We start from the raw sequence: 17,830 nt of genomic DNA on the forward strand, positions 1-17,830 counted from the left end.
TATGAATACTGACATGTCTCTAAAATTACAAGCAAATATTTACTATTTATTTGCAGAAAATTAGAAAAGGTCAAAATAATGAAAAATAATAAAAAGAAACAAGTTCATATTCATTTAGAAACAACAGTACTAATGTTTTAATTCAGGAAAAGTTCAGAAATCAGTATTTGGTGGAATAACCAGGATGTTTCGATGGAGTTCGGTGCAGTGGGCTCTTCATTTTTACCACAGCTGTACATAAACATTTCTGCACCTTTTCTTGGCAAAGGAAACAACCAGAAACAAAAACAATAACATGATATTGGTGGTCAATATCAGCCGATACAGATATTAGTGCATCACTACTTTTTATGTCAGATTTATTTAACATTTTTAGCTTTATTGATAATAGTTACATTTAAAAGATTCTGGGTTTTTTTTAAATTGTGTTGGTATCCTACCTGCTGTCTCTTTCAGGGATCTCTTTAATAGCGATCCGGACCTGGTTGCTCAGGTCTCTCCCAGCATACACCACTCCATAAGTGCCCCGGCCCAGCACCACCCTGTCTCCGTTCTCGTCCATGTCATATTCATACTGAAACACAGACATAAACACAAGCAGCTTGCACCAACAGAACATTGTTTTATAACAGTTATGAAGCCAGACTGACCTCCAGCGTGTCTCCGTCCCCCTCTCCTTCCAGCTCCACGGCGTTCCCTGTACCATCAGAGATCATCTCCTTCACCAGGGAGCAGAACCTGATCCACCCCCACATGAACCCACATTAAAACTGTTATTTTTGGGTTTTAGGCTCTAGTTTAAAATAAAATTACTGCGCAGAACATGAAAGTCATCTCTCATTCCTTTATTTTCATGCTTTCAGGTTGCCAGGTTTTCATGCAAGTCTTCACATGATTTCAACTGGAAGGGCTTCAGACGTTTGTCACTTTTAAAAAAATATTCACAATTCTTTTGCTATATAAAAAAGAAAAAAGAGATAAATAAATAAACTGATGCTTAAAGAGACATGGGGTAAAATATTCGCATCCATCGTTTTTTTTTAAAGATTTTTCAAGTTTCTTTCGGGTTTCTGCAGGTTTCACAAACTTAAATTTAAGACTTTTAAGACCAGTATGAAAGGAATTTAAGACCTGCATCACAACAGAAAATTGCAAATAAATAAATCAAAGTGAGCCAATGGCGAAGATGAACATCATCTGGCCAACTGCCGATAAATTTGCACGTACTCATGATAAAAAAGCTAGCTAGCTTTACCCTTTACAGCTAGCTAGTTAGCCAGCTGCGAGCGAGCAGTAGTTGCAACTTCATAGTCACAAAAGACGGTACCGTAAAGCCTTGCAAAAAATAAAAATAAAACTACATAGAATATGAGATGAAATAGCACTAGCTAGCTTTACCCTTACTAGCTAGCTCATTAGGTAGCAGCAAGCTAGCGGTAGCCGTAATTGTCTTGAGTCACAGAAGACAGTAGAATAAAAACAAAATAAAACTACATAAAATATGAGATTAAAATGTATCATCACAACTACATTTGAAACCTGGGATTAATCTATTTAAGGCCAACTTGTTGTTCTCTCAATTAATTTAAGACATTTTAAGGCCTTAATTTTACATATATGAATTTAAGATGGGCTGCACAGTGGCGCAGTTGGTAGAGCTGTTGCCTTGCAGCAAGAAGGTCCTGGGTTCGATTCCCGGCCCGGGATCTTTCTGCATGGAGTTTGCATGTTCTCCCTGTGCATGGTGGGTTCTCTCCGGGTTCTCCGGCTTCCTCCCACAGTCCAAAAACATGACTGTCAGGTTAATTGGTTTCTCTAAATTCTCCCTAGGTGTGAGTGTGTGTGTGAATGGTTGTTTGTCTTGTATGTCTCTGTGTTGCCCTGCGACAGACTGGCGACCTGTCCAGGGTGAACCCGCCTCTCGCCTGGAACGTAGCTGGAGTTGTGCACCAGCGACCCTCCTGACTCCATTTAGGGAAGAAGGGTGTAAAGAAAATGGATGGATGGATGAATTTAAGATATTTTTTTTTAAAGATTTGCAGATCCACTGTTCTTAGAGAAATTACTTTAACCGCTCTGGAGTGCTTTTGGGGCTTCAAACCTGAATTGACAAAAGATCCGAAATAAAATTTGTGCAGAGCGAAAATTGTTGTCTTTTTTTAAACTATTATACGAGATTACAAAAAGTCTGGCTAAGATTTTAGGCAGTGGTTTAAAAGTTTTGCAAAGCTTGCACATGCTCTGTAAGCACAAACACCTACACAGACACATCTAGAGGTGTGTGTCCTCACCGACCGCACTGCTCCTCGGTGGAGAAATAGATCTGGAAGTCGTCAGAGTTGTCATGGACGTAAAGGAAGCAGCAGCGCTCGTCAAATTTGCTAATACTGCAAATGGAGCGAACAGAAAATGTAATTTAAGCATCAGTTGAAAAATACAAGACAAACAAGGATAATGTGGGGAAAAACAAAACAGATGGGGTATTAAATTCTTAATTCATGTCAGATCAGATTTTGTAAAACGTGCAGCAGCAGCAGCAAAGAGAAAGAATTCACCTGGTTAAGTTATTATTGATTAACAATCATGAGTCACATTTTCTCTGTTACTTCACTCTGAGTCCATCTATAGGTGAGTCAGCAGCGTCTCGGGTTGCACTACTTATGTAGCTGCTGTTTTAAAAAATGCAGGAGGGGATTGTAAGGCGGTTAGGTCACATGGCAGGATGCCCAATCTTGTAATTAAATCTGCAGTTCCAGGTGGCAAAATCAGCATTCAGTTCACACACGTTGGAAATTATTCACACATTTCCAGGACGCATGTGTCGAAACCAAGAGGCTGCTTTCTCTTGTAAAGGCAATCTATAATAATAAATGTTATTTTTGGAGTTTCAGCGTAAAATTAAAACAACCACACTCGTCATGTTCATGAATTACCTAATGCCTTTAATGGACGTTGCAGTGAAGTTCCACTCATGGATTCCCTTCTGTGGAGTTTAAAACGCATAATTTATAATTCATGCTGAAATCCAAAATTATTGAAACTGAAATAAACGCATACAGAAACCAAAGTGTATAATAATTTAGCAAAAAAAACAACAAATTTCACCAAGTGCTGAATCTCTAAATGATAATTTAAAATATGTATAATTCTTACGCTTTCAGCAGGAGAGACATGCCAGATGGAAACATGCTTCTCTTCTGCTTCGTTGTTTATGGACACATAGGAAGGCTGGTAAACTTTAGTTGGCTCCAAAATCAAAACCTGCAAAATAACAAAACACACAAAAATATTAGGATTTATGATGTTATTTTATGACACACTAAGAAAATTTTTTACATTAAATTACAAGAATAAAGTCAAATAATGAGACTAAAGTCATATTTTTACGACTATTCTTGCAAAATTATGACTTTATTCTCAAAATAGTACGACTACATACAATTTAAATGTATTGTAATATTGCAAAAATAAAGTGGAATGAGAATAAAGTTTAAAATGTGAGAATAAATTCAAAATAATCAGAGAATAAAGTCAATATTACAAAAACGAACTTGAACAAGAATATTACGGCTTTATTCACATAATATTATGACTTTACTCTCTTCTAATTTTGACTTTATTCTAGCAACATTAAGATTTTATTCTTGTGCAAGTTTATTCTCGTAATTTTATTTCTCAGTATTGCCCTAATACATCATCATAATTTTAAACATCTGTTGCTACACAGTGAGGTTGAGTAGGGATTACAATAATAACAATCAATTTTATTGAAATATTTACACCTTAAAATCTAAAACTTAAAAATAAAAATGTGTGTATTTTAAGTTGTTTGCACAGGAAACCGCAGTCTCTTGGTGGTTCCCTGAGTCGCCTCCACGATGATGTCCATCCAGAAGTCGAGTCTTTCTCTTTGGGGGGAATGCTCCACCGCCTGCTTTTTAAACCTCTGGATCAGCTGCAGGTTCTGCACCACTGACCGCAAATACCTGAAAGGAAACAATTAAACAAATCAAAAATGAATGAGGCCAGTGAGCATCAGTAATCTCCTCTGAATTCATGCCATTATCCTCAAAATGTTGATTATAGATTATCTAATGGCGAGTTACAGTAAACTACTGTTACTGCAAAAAAAGCATAAATATTGTTTGTTCTTCCATTAACACAAGTGGCTTTAAGTCATATACACTTTTACTAGTGAATAATGTGAAAAAATGCCAAATAGAAACACTTCTTAGATTAAGAACAATGATAAAAATCTCCAAATACTGTAGAAGATAGAAGCTCCTTTCAGTGGAAACTACATAACCTATACAATATGTTTTACAAAAACAAAATATTTTGATATCCTACAACTACAACAGCGTGTTAGGGCCGTTGTATACAGCAGGAAAAAAAAAAAGAAAAAATATCTGAGCCTGAAAAGTCAAAAATCTGATAAATTTTTTTTTTAGATAAATCTCAGAAATTTTCTAGAAAAAACTGGAAATTAGTGAGTTTCCAAAGTTTGTCAGTTTTGTCTTCTGGAAATTTTCGGAGTTTCAAAAGGCAAACATTTTCCAATTCAGAAATCTCCATGTTTTTTCTTAAAGTTTTCTGAGATTAATTTTAAAGTGTCTGAGATTTTTTCCTCAAATTTTCAACTTTTGGAGATCAGATATTTCCTTTTTTTTGTTTGTTTTGTTTTTTGTTTTTTTGTTTTTTTGAAAATTTCAACTTTTGGAGCCCAGTAATGTCCCTGTTTTTTTAAAGAAAATTTCAGAGATAAATCTTAAAATTTCCATGTTTTTTTGCAGAAATCTTTTCCTGCTGTTTTTTCTATCTACAATGGCCCTAAAACACAGTCAACACTGTTTTATTTGCTACTTTCAGAATTTATTTCCTATGTGCATAACAAATACAGTAACTGTTAAAGTTATTTAACTATACCACTTCTGAGTTTTTAGTTTTTAAAAGGAACCTTTTCCAAAGTTTGTAGAAGATCCACAAAAAGTTTTTCCCAAAACCTCCATCCGTTGACGTTAGCTTAAAAAAACTACTTTGATGCTGTTGTACTTTCCTAACTTTTTTCCTCCTCATCAAACTTGCGATCAGAAATGTCCGTATTCAAGGAAACTCTGAATATAGAAAATGGAAACTAGATTAACTGTTTCTACTGTAATGTGAGGCTCTACCATAGCGGTGGCTTCAGTTTGAACAGCTTCTCAGCCGCTTGAGTAGCTTTGGGAATATCGCTAGCTAGCATGCTAACGGTGAAGAACTGGCCCACGTCCCAGTAGTTGTTCATTTTCTCCAGGGAACCTTTACGCCCCAGCAGGCTGTTTAATCTCACACCTAAAGACAAAAATAAACAGTTAATAAAACCACTAGTCTGCTGAGAAGAAGACACGAGTACAACACAGCTTTGATTTAGCCCAAATTATCTCCTGCAAAATGTTTTTATGCTAACCACTTTCACCCTGACAGCTCTATTTATGAAATACAAGAAAGTGAAAACAAATGACACTTCAACAAAAGAAAACATCAAGTAAGATTTCTACATTAATACATTAAGATTGAGTTTTACATGAATCTCTAAAAGAGAAATTTGTGCTTCACCTAACCTTGGGTATCCAGTTTGTTATACAATTAAAATTTATTAATTTGCCATTATGAAGAAATGGTATAAGAATAATATTTTAATTATAACTTTTATTGCTTTAGAGAAAATGAGAAGTTCAAATACACAAATTTTAAAGCTATTAAAGCCAGACCAGTTGTAAAATGTATCTATCATTTCAATTGGTAAAATAACATATTTAAATAGAAGGAACATGAATAAATTTAAATTGTCCTTGTTCTTTATATTTATGACTAATTGTGGAGATAGTCTTAAAGTTATTTTTATTCTAATAATGTCATTTAACTGTAAAAACTGAAAGACAATTGTTCTACTTATTTTATTTTTTATCTTGGTTTCCTATTTGGAGCAGTTGACTATTTTAAAATATGACAGATTATGACTAAAATAACTCTGCGACTTTCTGTTGGTAAATAACATTTATGACATTTACATTCACCACATTTCAGTACAGCAAACTAAAATCAGATCATTGTAAAATTGCTAAAAATCCTCTTATTGTCAAGTTAGTGACTGTCTTTCGCATCCAAAAACATAAAGAGTCTAACAAACCATTTTAAACACAGCTGAACATCCACACAAATAGAAAACTCCCATCAAAGACAAACAGCTTTTTAAATAAACTTGTACGCTTAAAATCAAAAGATTCTGTGACTCTAAGAAATAAATTAAAGGGATTTTATGTCACCTATTTTTCTCAGTTCAATGGAGCTCTCAAACTGCTGGCCAGCGACGATGAGGAGGACAGCCAGGTTAATGCCAGAGTAGAGAGTGGGCTGCAGTTCAAAGCCCTTTCTGTACCTGAAGACGAAACAAAACAAAACATATAAATAGACTCTATGAAGAAAAAAGAACCATTTGCAAAATGAGTCTCTTCTCACCACTGTATGGCATTATCTCTGTTTACAGTGTCTTTGCAGTCCGAGTCGAGGAAAATGTCCTTGTAGATCCGACCACAGAGGCAGAACATGTCCGGGGCGGGATGTTCGCTCGTCTGCAGCACCTGGAGCATCACTCTGAGAGCCTGCTCCCGGTCTCCAGGACTGTTCCTCCTGCAAACATTCACACATTTAAATATAAAAGCCCCATCTGTGAGATTCCAGAAAAGTACGGTTAATTTAAAAAAACATCTTAATGCAAAATACTCCAAATTAGTCATTGGTTTGTAAGTAGAGGAATATTATGGAAGGTTAATAGATGTATGGAGTGACGTTGTAAATAATGGCATTAAAAAACTATTTGAGGGGCGTGCTCCGGTGGCGTAGAGGGCAGCGCGACCCACGTTTGGAGGCCTTTAGTCCTCGACGCGGCCGTCGCGGGTTCGATTCCCGGACCCGACGACATTTGCCGCATGTCTTCCCCCCTCTCCTTCCCCCCTTCCTGTCAGCTTACTGTGGACACTAGACACAACACTAGAGCCCACAAAAAGACCCCCTGGTGGGGAAAAAACAAAAACAAAAACTATTTGAAAATCTCTAAGTAACCAGTTTAAAAAACAATTTATCCATTACTGAAAATTCATCAGAAAAGTGGCAAATGGAAGCAAATAAAAAGATGACAATAACCATTGATAATAGAATGAAAATTAGTCAGAATTATGAGATTAAAGTCAAAATTCTGAGAAAATGTCAGAATTCTGAGATTACAGAAAGAATTCTGAAAAGAATTTCACAATTCTGGGATTAAAGAAAGAATTTTGAGGGGGGAAAAAACAGAATTCTGAGATTAAAGTAAAAGATTCTCATAAAAAAAAAAAGTTAGCTTTTTTCTCTTCTGTATTTATTTAACTGCAAAATAAATCAAAACTTCTCCAGATTGCATAGGAAGCTTGAATTTTCAGCATGTTAGTCTGGTCTTTAATGCTCCAACAAGTCACAAAAAATCAAGAACTAAAACAGCCGTACTGCTTACAAAGAATACAAAATGTCTTTTTAGTGAAGTTTTAACTATTTCGTCACAAAAGAAAAACATAACATGGGTATTGTTTACCTATTGAGAGCAAAGGCGTAGTGGAACTGGATCATCGGTTGGGTTGCCAGATCACACGTAGGCAGCGTCTCTAGAGTCTCCACAAGCTTAACCATAGCATCATAATCCTGTTTATCAGTTAAAAACAAACATAACCAGGTTAAAAAAAAACTTTTCCAAAATAAATACGACACAACAATTTATTTTCATAGAGGATTAAAAAGAATTTCACGTATTGTCATTTTAGTACCTGTATGTCTCTGTAGGAAAACAGCAGGTTCATGACGATGTCCTGCGTTAGGACCTCGGTGTTGTCCATCCTGAGTTTGATTCGGGCCAGCTCCTTGGCCAGCTCCTCTCCCTGATACTTCTCCCTGGCTTTCCGGATGTCATTCAGCAAGGTGTCCTTAAAAGATGCGCTGAAAAAAATTATGAACGGGTTGAAGTTGGAGCGAAAGAAAATTATGTAATGTTAAAAATGGCGGATAAATATCTCGTCAAATGAAATGGGAAGCGAAAACTTTAACAGTTCAGTATTTCTGGATTTTGCTGTAGAAGGTAACTCCAAATTATTTGTGGAAAATCCGCCTGTTTAATTTTGTTTTCGTCGAGCATATCTAAAACATTCGAAAGAAAAAGCCGATTGACAAGCTGACGTAACTAGCTACAGTGCTACTTGACACGCTATTGGCTGGCGTTTGCAAAGCAGCCAATCCAGGAGCGCCGTATCTTTTAACATGGTGCAGATTGGCTGAACTCCGAAGAGTGGCGGATAAGAAAGACGTTGAAGTTAGCTTAGATTCTGCGGCAGTGCTAAGACGGTTTACACAATACATATTCACGTATATTTGGTGTTTAAAATATTAAAATGGACAGTTTTTAGAGTATGTCTAACGTATTCATGGAGTATAGCTGCTCTTCGGCATTTTTGGCTGTTAATTCATGCGAATACAGGGCTTAAATGTCTTAACTACTTTCTTGTTTGAAATAAAAATATCTGTTCCGACAAGAACACAGACATTCCCTAAGGGTACCAGTAGGTGGCAATAAAATCAAAGTTAAACATGTAAACAAAACACACCCATTATGACCAGAGGGAGTGATTCACAACATTGATGATTTATTTTGTTTACATTGTCTTTTTCAAAACATTATAGAAATTTGGCTGCAGAAAGGCGTTTTTGGAAGAAGGATTTATTTGAGAAGTTATAATGTGTTACTTTTACCTACTGTAGAAAACTGTCTTAGCACATTAGAATAACAAGGTTGTTCCCACAAGCTAAAGTACAGATGCCAAACTCAAGGCCTGTGGGGCAAATCCGGCACGCCATAACTATTTATGTGGCCCTCTACCATACACATTAAACTTTAAGATAACAGTTGTGCACTTCAATATTATTTTACCAGTCAAATTTTACCAGTTTTCATTTGTATAGAACCAAATTACACCAATCTGAAAAGATTTTAAATGTTATTAAGTACTCATTAAAAGTAGAAAAAAACGATAAAATTTTAACAGAATGTTTACGGTAATTTTATCAGTAGTTTCTGCCACAACCAACCCTTTCAGGACATTCATGATCTTAATGGGGCAAAAAATAAAAATGAGTTTGACACCCGTGGGCTAAAGCTAACATCTAGTTAACATCATTGTTTACCTTTATTGCAGCGGCACACAAAAGAAATTCATGCCGTTTAACTTTTCCTGATGCAATATCAATAAAAATGCATAAGTTGGGTTTTCTGTGATGAAATATTGTTTTGAAAGAAACTGTTACGTGTTCTTTTAAAGTTAATTGCTTTTAGGATAATATGTGTTCAGTTTTTGACTGAAATATTTGTTCTTCCTCAGCAAAAGAAATCAAGCTCAGTCCAACTGTTTTGAGAAGATTTGTGTACATCAATTTCAAATGTGCCACACAGTTGGTTTATAGCATCAATATTGTGAATTCTGGTCTCTGTTACCATTTTATTTGTGCAAAATTACTGTATAAAGATATCTTTTGAGTGTAGCTGTTTATTATAATTGGAGGAGAGAAGTATTTTTGTTCCTGTCTCACCATGATGTCACATGGATGTCCTTCAGGAGGCTGGTGAAGCGGTCTGTCAAGGGGACGCACAGCGGCCCCAACAAGTTGTCCCAGCTGGGCTGCATGTACTCGCTAGCCCTGCGCTGTGCATCACTCTCACAGCACATATACTCATGGTTAGGAGTCACAATGTATGGGATGAAGTAGTAATTACCGCTGGAAGCCTGGAGAATGAGTGGGGGTGATGTTTAAAAGATAACAAGGAATCACAGACTAAGTCGTAGCTTTCAAAAACCTGCAAATGCAGATGTAATAGAGTTACAGTGCAGGTAAACACACAGAGGGCAGGTGTGAAGGGACTCCCAGGTGGAGGAACAATAGATGGAGAGGAGATTAGAAGGTAATTAGTGACGGGATTAGAGAAACATCATGACATCATCAGCAGGTTGGCACAAGAAGGCTCTGAAAAACCCAAACCCTAATTTTAATTAGCGCCACGCTAAAGCAGGGGTGTTCAAACTTTTGGACACTGAAGCCACAAAATTTTTAGTATTTCTTAATTATAGTTGCAAAAACTATGTGCATTTTTTAATTTTTATCAGCCAAATAAACAACAAACTAAGAAGAGTATTCCCAATCAGATTTCTGCAGACGAGTAAATTAGTAAATTATTTAAAACACAAAAAAGTTTTGAAAATCTGCAGGTTTGGCATATTAAAAAAAAGAGATAAATCTTTAATCTTTTTCTGATTTTTTTGTCTTTTTGAACAAGAACAGAATGCAGCTCACACTTGCTTTATTTAAACAAATTTATATAAATTTATTAAATTAAATTAAAAGTAAAAACCTGGATGAATACTTTCTGCTGCACCTCATCTGGCACCAGGAAAAATTTCACCCCAACATTGTTTTTAAATGTGGATCTTCATCACCTGCCTGAACTGGCAAACCAAATTTATCCTGGACATTTCTGAACGTATGTAAGAGCTGATATTTAAACACACGGTCACATCGCTACATGTGAGGACACGGAGCCATAAATCATCACATGTTGCACACTATTGGCTAAGAAAAGAACAAGTTCCAACATGCTAACAATGTTCCACACAGAAATGGGCAGTCGGGTGATAAAGCCCCTTTCAGATCAGAGTTCATCAATAAACATGCAAAAGCGTTACAGGGTTAAAACCACAGAAACACAAAACATCACAGGAAAATAAAACATAAAAGGAGAATAACACTGATTAAAAGCCACTCTGAGCAAATTGATCTTTAGATGCTTCTTAAAAGAATGAACAGAGACACGACAGCCACCATGATGGAGGTAACTTATCGCTCTGAAGGGTTTTAGCAGGCTTTAAAAGAAAGGACAAAAAATTTTAAATGGTAGCCAATGTAAAGAAATTAAAACTGGACTGATTTGTTTTTTACTAATTATGAACTGCATGGAGACTGTTAAGATCTTTTACAAACATAAACAGGATGTTACAATAATCAATAAGAGAAGAAATAAAAGCAAAAATTATCATCTCTAGTTCAACTTTAGATGACAAAATTTGAAATACTTCTTAGCTGAAAGAAGCAGTTTTGAGAGAATTGCACCAAGAAATTGCTTGATCTAAACTATTTGATCCAAAAAATGTCACCATTTGATATGACTGAGTTTTTGTGCAGGACACTTTTGGATATTCAGTTGGCTTAAAAGAACAATAGATCTGAATATCATCAGCATAGAAATAAAAAGACATGTCTGGGAACTGCCTGACTGTTTGGCGCACAGGGAAGTTAAATAAAAGAAAAATAAGAGGTCCAAAATCTGAGCCCTGTGGTATCCCTCATAGCAACCAAAGTATTCTGACTTTAAAGCTACAGAATGCGACTGCAAGTAAAATCACACGTGAATAAGTTTGTTTATGAAATAGATTATTACTGCGCCATGATCCTCCAACAACTTCCTGTTGTCTTCTTTGTCTTTTCCTGCAGTAGTAACATCCGGTTCTTGATCATGTGACTTGTGTAATATGAAAAAATACTTTCCATTGCAGTTTTGTGAAATACACACGTCCACTTCATCCTAGCGCAAAAACCTTTTATAGAAATTGACATGTTTCCATTGAGTTAATTTGCTCATTTATATGGTCAATGAATCACAGCTCTTAGCTGCTTTTTCAGTACAAATATGTGCAAAACTGTCAATATTCAGCCAATGCTGAAAAACACAATTGCACTAATTCCAATAAGTAAGAAACAGAATTAAAATCATGTGAATAAGTTTGTTCATGCTACAAGTCATTAAAAAACATGCTGTGCCATCATCCTCCAACCACTTCCTGTTGTCGTCTGTTTCGTAGTTTCCGCCAGTAGTAACATCCGGGATTACATGACTTGTGTGATACAAAAAAGTGTTTTTATTGTAGTTTTGTGAAATACACTCATCCACCCCATTCTAGTCCTAAAACTTTTTAGCAAAAAAAGTTTGCTTTTTCGAAAATGGTCATGTTTCCATTAACTGAATTTATTTTTGTAATTCCAATTTGCGCAATTTGGTCAATGGAAATGCAGCTATTACACTCCTCTCTGGATCGTCGAGGCCTTCATTTGTTAGTAGTTGCTGTTTTGAGGAACTCTCTCTGCATGCTTTGCTGCAGGCAGGATACCTACTTTATTTCTCAGTCCAGAGCCTCGGTACTCTGGAGGCAGCTGAATCCAAGGGAAGCCTAATGCTGGGGAACGACTGGCCTACTCCATACAGGCAAGCAAAGAAACACAGTACAATAAACACCAACTTCTGGGAAAACCTGCTGCTAACAAGCTGTCAGGACTCTGTTTAGCTGTATGTAATGAGAAGGAGAGACGCAGTTCCACGAAAGAAAAGCAAGTAGACATGGATTCCTGAATGCATTTCAGCACCAGAGGACTGACTGTACATGTCATGGATGCTTTTCCTGGAAACACTGTGCACATAAATCATACAAACATGCAGAAACTTACTGTGTTTTTCTGTGCAACCATGTCCTGCAAGGAAACACAAAGAGCAAGTATATTTCAGGGTATAGGAGGTTCTAAGGAGAACTGGCTGTGCAGCACACACAGATCTGGAAATAACTTCCTGGATCACTTTGTTCTGAGGCAGTGTGATGGAATGGCATTCATGCACTCTGGTTACCCTCAGGCCCGTGGACGCGTACCTTCAGCGACTGGGCCGTGTCCGGGTCGGTGTCGTGGTACAGGATGACATTGTTGGCCATGTCGAAGCTTTCCCTCACACCCAGGTGGTAAAACAGCGACGGCTGACGAAACACATCGCTCATGTCCACGACGGCGATGTCTGGAACAAGCGGGCAGCAGGTGATTACAAGAGGAAACCTAATTTCTTTTTAGCGACTCAACAACCTGCGACCACCACAGTTGAGTCAAAGAAATGGTGTTGCACTAGCTCAGATTATTGACTTGAAACAAGTACCCAAATCTCGCTGAAAAGTTACTTATAATTTAGTTCTGTACAATTTCAGGAGTACTCAGATATTTTCACTGGAGTCTATACCAAACATACTTGGTAAGATGTTGTATTTTTTGCGGTGTACAATGGCTACTGGAAAAGATAAGTGTTTTGTTGTTGACTTGCCATCCAGTGAGAGTCTTTGTTAGCTGTGCAGGAGGCTCCATTTCTGCCTTTCAAAGATATATGTAGAACAGTTCATTCTTTTTCTTGCTTAGCTAGCACGACATTCAACTTTTAACATGCTAACGTAGGTCAATCTTTACATTCTATGATTGTTACATGGTCTCCGTAGAATTTGTCCGCACATCCTTAAAAAGTCTTAAATTAATGTTTCACAAACTAAGGCCTTAAAATGTCTTGAATTTGTTTTTAAACAATTAAGTTGGACTTAAATACGTTATTCATAGGTCTTAACTTTTGTAGTAGGACTGCTTAACCTTGTATATTATAGGTATTATATTTTTATCGCAGAACTTTTCTGTCAGGCAATCGCACTCAGACATCTACGTTGACGGTTGAGGCTACCGCTAACTCACTGCTAACATATTTTTACTGTCTGGCTAGTGAACTAGCTAGCTTTTTTGTGTCTGTCATGGCTAAATTCATCGCCAGTTGGCTGGTCCAAGTTCTATACATCTTCTGTGGAGATACAGGCCTTGAATTTCCTTCACAATGGTCTTTAAAAAGTCTTAAATTTCAGTTGGCGTAACCTGCAGAAACCGTGCTATAACCGTAATGATTCACAGCTGTCTTAGATGATTTTCTTGAATATTTCTTACTGTAGAATGATTAAATTTAATTAGTTTGGAAACTCTCATATTCTATTCCCTAAGGTATTTCCTTCTTTGGTAGTGTGTTAACTAAAAAAAATACTAAAACGCTTTTTTTATAGAAGTAGTCATACAGGTGAAGAGCAAGTGCACCAGGCTAATTTCCCACTTAAATCGTACTAAAAACCAATGGAAACTGCTTTTTCTGATGACTTTATCAACAGCCGTGGGAACTCTTGGTTTTCTATGTCTGCAAAAACAAGCAGCTTCTATTTTTTTAGTGAAGAAATGAGCAGATTCCTTCCTGGAGCAGGTGGTTCCAGATTCTAGGAAATCATGTCAACCACAGATCCTGGCAGCGATCCAAATGAATCAAAGGCTATATGAGCATGAGTGAAGAGAACAAGAACAAACATGCAGACATGCTTTCATGTACAGGCAAAACTAAAAAGAACAGTCTCCCAATGACTTCCACACTTAAAATTAAGCATAAAGCTTTCATTAAAAGCTTGTATCATAAATTATTTGTGATTTTATTAATCAATACAAACATATTTACTAGCAATGCAACAAACAAATCTTTGTTGCACTAGCTGTCCAACTTTTTCCACTGATATTTATATTTGGATATTATCTCTGAGTTTTTAAGGTTGCCTTTATCTTTAGCCCTCTGTACAAATTCTCTGTCTGTCATATAAATGTTACTCCTGGATTTGAAAACGCCACCCAATAGCGCCTCGACTAACATTTACTTTCCAATATTTTAGATATTTGCTATGACGAAATCTGCAAATTTTTGACAAACACTTCCAAGAAAATTCCACAGACAAACTGCAAATGAACTGTGAATATGTGATGGACCACCTGAAATATTTTTCATAAAAAAAACAAGGGGGGATTTTTAACATCCTTCCTTGTTCTGCATCGCTCCCTTACAGTTTTCCTTCCCTTCATCAAAGAAGATACTCTATCTTAGGTTGAAGATTCATAATCAAACACTTCAGCCAAGATCCACAGATTTACTGCAGGATAAACATTTCCAGGCTTTCTGTCACTACTTACTAAGCAATTCATCAGAAGCATTGTTGAGGTGGTTAATCATGTCTATGTTAACGTGCTCTGACAAGTCAGAATCTACCATGAGGGAAGACTCGTCTTTTCCCTTCCTTGTCTCCCTTAAAGGGGATCTATTACAAAAAAATTCACATTTTGCACATTTTTGTACTTCCGTATGCGACTCAGTTGCTTCTGGAAACAGCACTAAAAGTTAAAAAAATAGTTTTTTACTTACTGTGAAAACAACTTATTTTTTCACTATGAGTTAATGCTTTATGGTGTCTGGAAAATGAGCTGTTTCAAAAGAATCCAAATTGTAAAGTCACATTTGACAGGCACTGTCCAGTTACCTAGCAACCACAGCAAAGCTCACCTCGTTACCTAGCAACCAAAGTTGAGCTCCAGAATGTTTGGTCAACTGGTTTTACTGCTGTTTTATTGACTTTACTTTGCATATTTTGCTACAAATGATCAAATGCTCATTATGCTTTTGTATTTTAGCCAATAAAATGTTCATTTTCTTATTTTAAAAAAAGAATTCTATGTTTATTTACATTTTCTATGTATTTTTAGTATTGTATAAAATATGTTTAAGTGGTTAAGTGAAAATCTACAGATTGCTGCAATTTTTAAAACAATGTTAGTTGCAGCCTTAGATGGACAGATGAATAAATGAATGGATGGTTAAGTTGATGGATGGAGGAACTGATGCATCGACAGATGGACAAGTGGGCGAATGAATGGATGAATAAATCGATGGACAGGTGGAAGAAAACAGAACACTTTTCTCCATTTTTTTTCTTCTCATGAACATAAATACATTTCCAGAACTCCAGGGTGTGTAGAACCTAGAGTTCTGCTAATTCTGGGGTCTTAAATAAAGTGTTCATCAGAAAGATTAGATTCTCATGAAAAAAACTGAAATTTTAAGGTAAATTGCAGTATTTTTTTTTTTAGGAGAAACATGGAATTTTCTGAGCTTTAAAAGTCAAAAATGTGCTAGAAAAAACTCAGAATTTTTAAAATTAATCTGAGAAAAGTTCTAAGAAAAAAGAGAAAATTATTTTAAAGAATAAGAAATTAAGAAACCCTTAATTTCTGAGTTTCAAAAGTTGAACATGAGCTAGAGAAAACTAAGAAATTTTGATATTAGTCTAAAAAAAATTCTATTAAAAACAAGAAAATCCAAAAAATAATAATTATTTTTTTATTATTCTCACAAATGTTCTAGAAAAATTAAGGACATTTCTAAGCTTGGAGAGTCAAAAATTTGCCAGAAAAAAAAGTAATTTCGAATTTTAGAAACTCAGCAATCTCCAAGTTTTCCGAAAAAATGGGGTCTGGGGGTCCCCCCACATCCCCCAAAATCTACTCTTCCTTTTTTCCTCTATCTGGCCAAACGCCATCATAGGAATCGTCAGTTTTTCCAAACAAAAACAAAGTAAAACTTTGGTAACGTCTTGAAAAACAGACGCACTGATTGATTACACTTTCGATTTGCAGCTGTGAACCCAGATCGGTTCCGACCAGAGGAACCCACCTGCGTCGTAGAAGCTGTCCAGCACCGCCGTCTCTCCAAAGTCCAGCCGTCCGAAGGTGACGGTGGTGAGCAGGGCGCTCTCCGCGTCGCAGGCTCTCTGAAGGCACTGCAGCGCCCCGGACTCCGGGCTGCTTGCCATCACCGCCTTCAGCCCGTCGTTCAGGACGTAAACAACCCGGAGGGAGCGCTGCTTGGCCGGCGGGCTGGGGCTGGACACCTCGCCGCGCTCGGACGCGCACACCCCGGCTGCGTGTTCCCCCACCATATCGGCGACCTGCGCGCTCTGACCCTGATCCATGGCGAAGAGAATCCGCTGTTTACTTCCTTCCCTGGCTGCCCGTCCCGTCCTCTGCCGGCTCACCAGCGGAGCACCTGTCCTGGCCGCAGAGAAGCGTGTCTGGGGTTGTCCTCCTGCATCTCCGCCTCATTAACTCACACCGATTATTTCGCACCAGGACGCCCGCTTTTCCAGCCGACTGGATCCGACCAGATGAGGAAACCCAGAAAGTGGGGAGTCTCATGAATTCACGAAGTTTAATTGTTACTCTGAGGCGTGCAGGTCTGTCCGGTTTTAAGTTTCCAGAGTGGGAGGCGGCTGGCCAACTCTGAAACGTTATCACTGTTCTACTGTCTAAATATATAACTCCGTCCTTCTGGTCTAAACACGGACAGGGGCGCTTCTTGCATGAACATGGTCCGGGGCAAATGCATCCTTCTGCCACCAACCACACATCAACTCCTTTCAACAAGACTTTTACACAAAAATAAGAAGAGTAATTCATCAGAAAAAAAGAGAACCAATCAAAGTAATAAATTAATCCTGATCCCACCTATACTGTAGTTTGTGATTTTGTCTCAACTTCACCAAAGAAAAAATAGGAACCTTATCTCATACACTGCAAAACCGAATCTTAAGTATTTTAGTCTTGATTCTAGTGCAAATATCTTATTACACTTGAATTAAAACAAACCCAACTTACAAGTAACTTTACAGTAAGATACAAGAGCTTGTTTTATGTAAATAATTCCTTAATATTGATGACAAAGTTTTAGTTCCATTGGCTGATTATTTCACTTATAACATGAGGAAATTGTCTTGTTATAAGTTATCTGTCAGTGGAATGTGGAATAAAATAATTATTCACACTCTTTCTAACAAGGTTTGGACTTTGTTAATTTCTCGCACTCGACAGGAACCATCAATATTTTGGAATTATTTATTTAAGATAAGCTTCTATATCTTGCTGATAAGTTACTTGTAAGTTAGTTTGGTCTTATTTCAAGTGTACTAAGATTTTTGCAGTAGAAATCAGGCTAAAAATACTAGGATTTGGTGATTTTGCAGTG

The 17,830-nt window shown here is 36.9% G+C and overlaps 1 protein-coding gene across 2 annotated transcripts in view; it reads right to left on the minus strand.

Moving 5' to 3' along the window:
* map3k15 (mitogen-activated protein kinase kinase kinase 15) overlaps positions 1–17,390 on the minus strand; it is a 35,405-nt gene extending 18,015 nt beyond the window's left edge. The window contains exons 1-16 of one of the 2 annotated variants that reach the window (XM_044104015.1): positions 16,484–17,390; positions 12,804–12,943; positions 12,607–12,630; positions 12,277–12,354; positions 9,646–9,839; positions 7,836–8,004; positions 7,607–7,713; positions 6,499–6,669; positions 6,306–6,418; positions 5,172–5,331; positions 3,836–3,986; positions 3,154–3,261; positions 2,934–2,983; positions 2,292–2,387; positions 651–738; positions 441–574 (exon numbers count right to left, since the gene is read on the minus strand). In XM_044104015.1, coding sequence (XP_043959950.1) covers positions 441–574; positions 651–738; positions 2,292–2,387; positions 2,934–2,983; positions 3,154–3,261; positions 3,836–3,986; positions 5,172–5,331; positions 6,306–6,418; positions 6,499–6,669; positions 7,607–7,713; positions 7,836–8,004; positions 9,646–9,839; positions 12,277–12,354; positions 12,607–12,630; positions 12,804–12,943; positions 16,484–16,781 — 2,081 coding nt within the window. In that variant the 5' untranslated portion in view covers positions 16,782–17,390. The remainder of the gene's footprint in view (positions 1–440; positions 575–650; positions 739–2,291; positions 2,388–2,933; positions 2,984–3,153; positions 3,262–3,835; positions 3,987–5,171; positions 5,332–6,305; positions 6,419–6,498; positions 6,670–7,606; positions 7,714–7,835; positions 8,005–9,645; positions 9,840–12,276; positions 12,355–12,606; positions 12,631–12,803; positions 12,944–16,483) is intronic. The other variant, XM_044104016.1, reaches the window with a different exon arrangement.
* Between the last annotated feature and the right edge of the window lie 440 nt (positions 17,391–17,830).

The sequence above is a fragment of the Gambusia affinis genome, linkage group LG21 (genome assembly GCF_019740435.1).
Source record: "Gambusia affinis linkage group LG21, SWU_Gaff_1.0, whole genome shotgun sequence".
Classification (NCBI taxonomy): Eukaryota; Metazoa; Chordata; class Actinopteri; order Cyprinodontiformes; family Poeciliidae; genus Gambusia; species Gambusia affinis.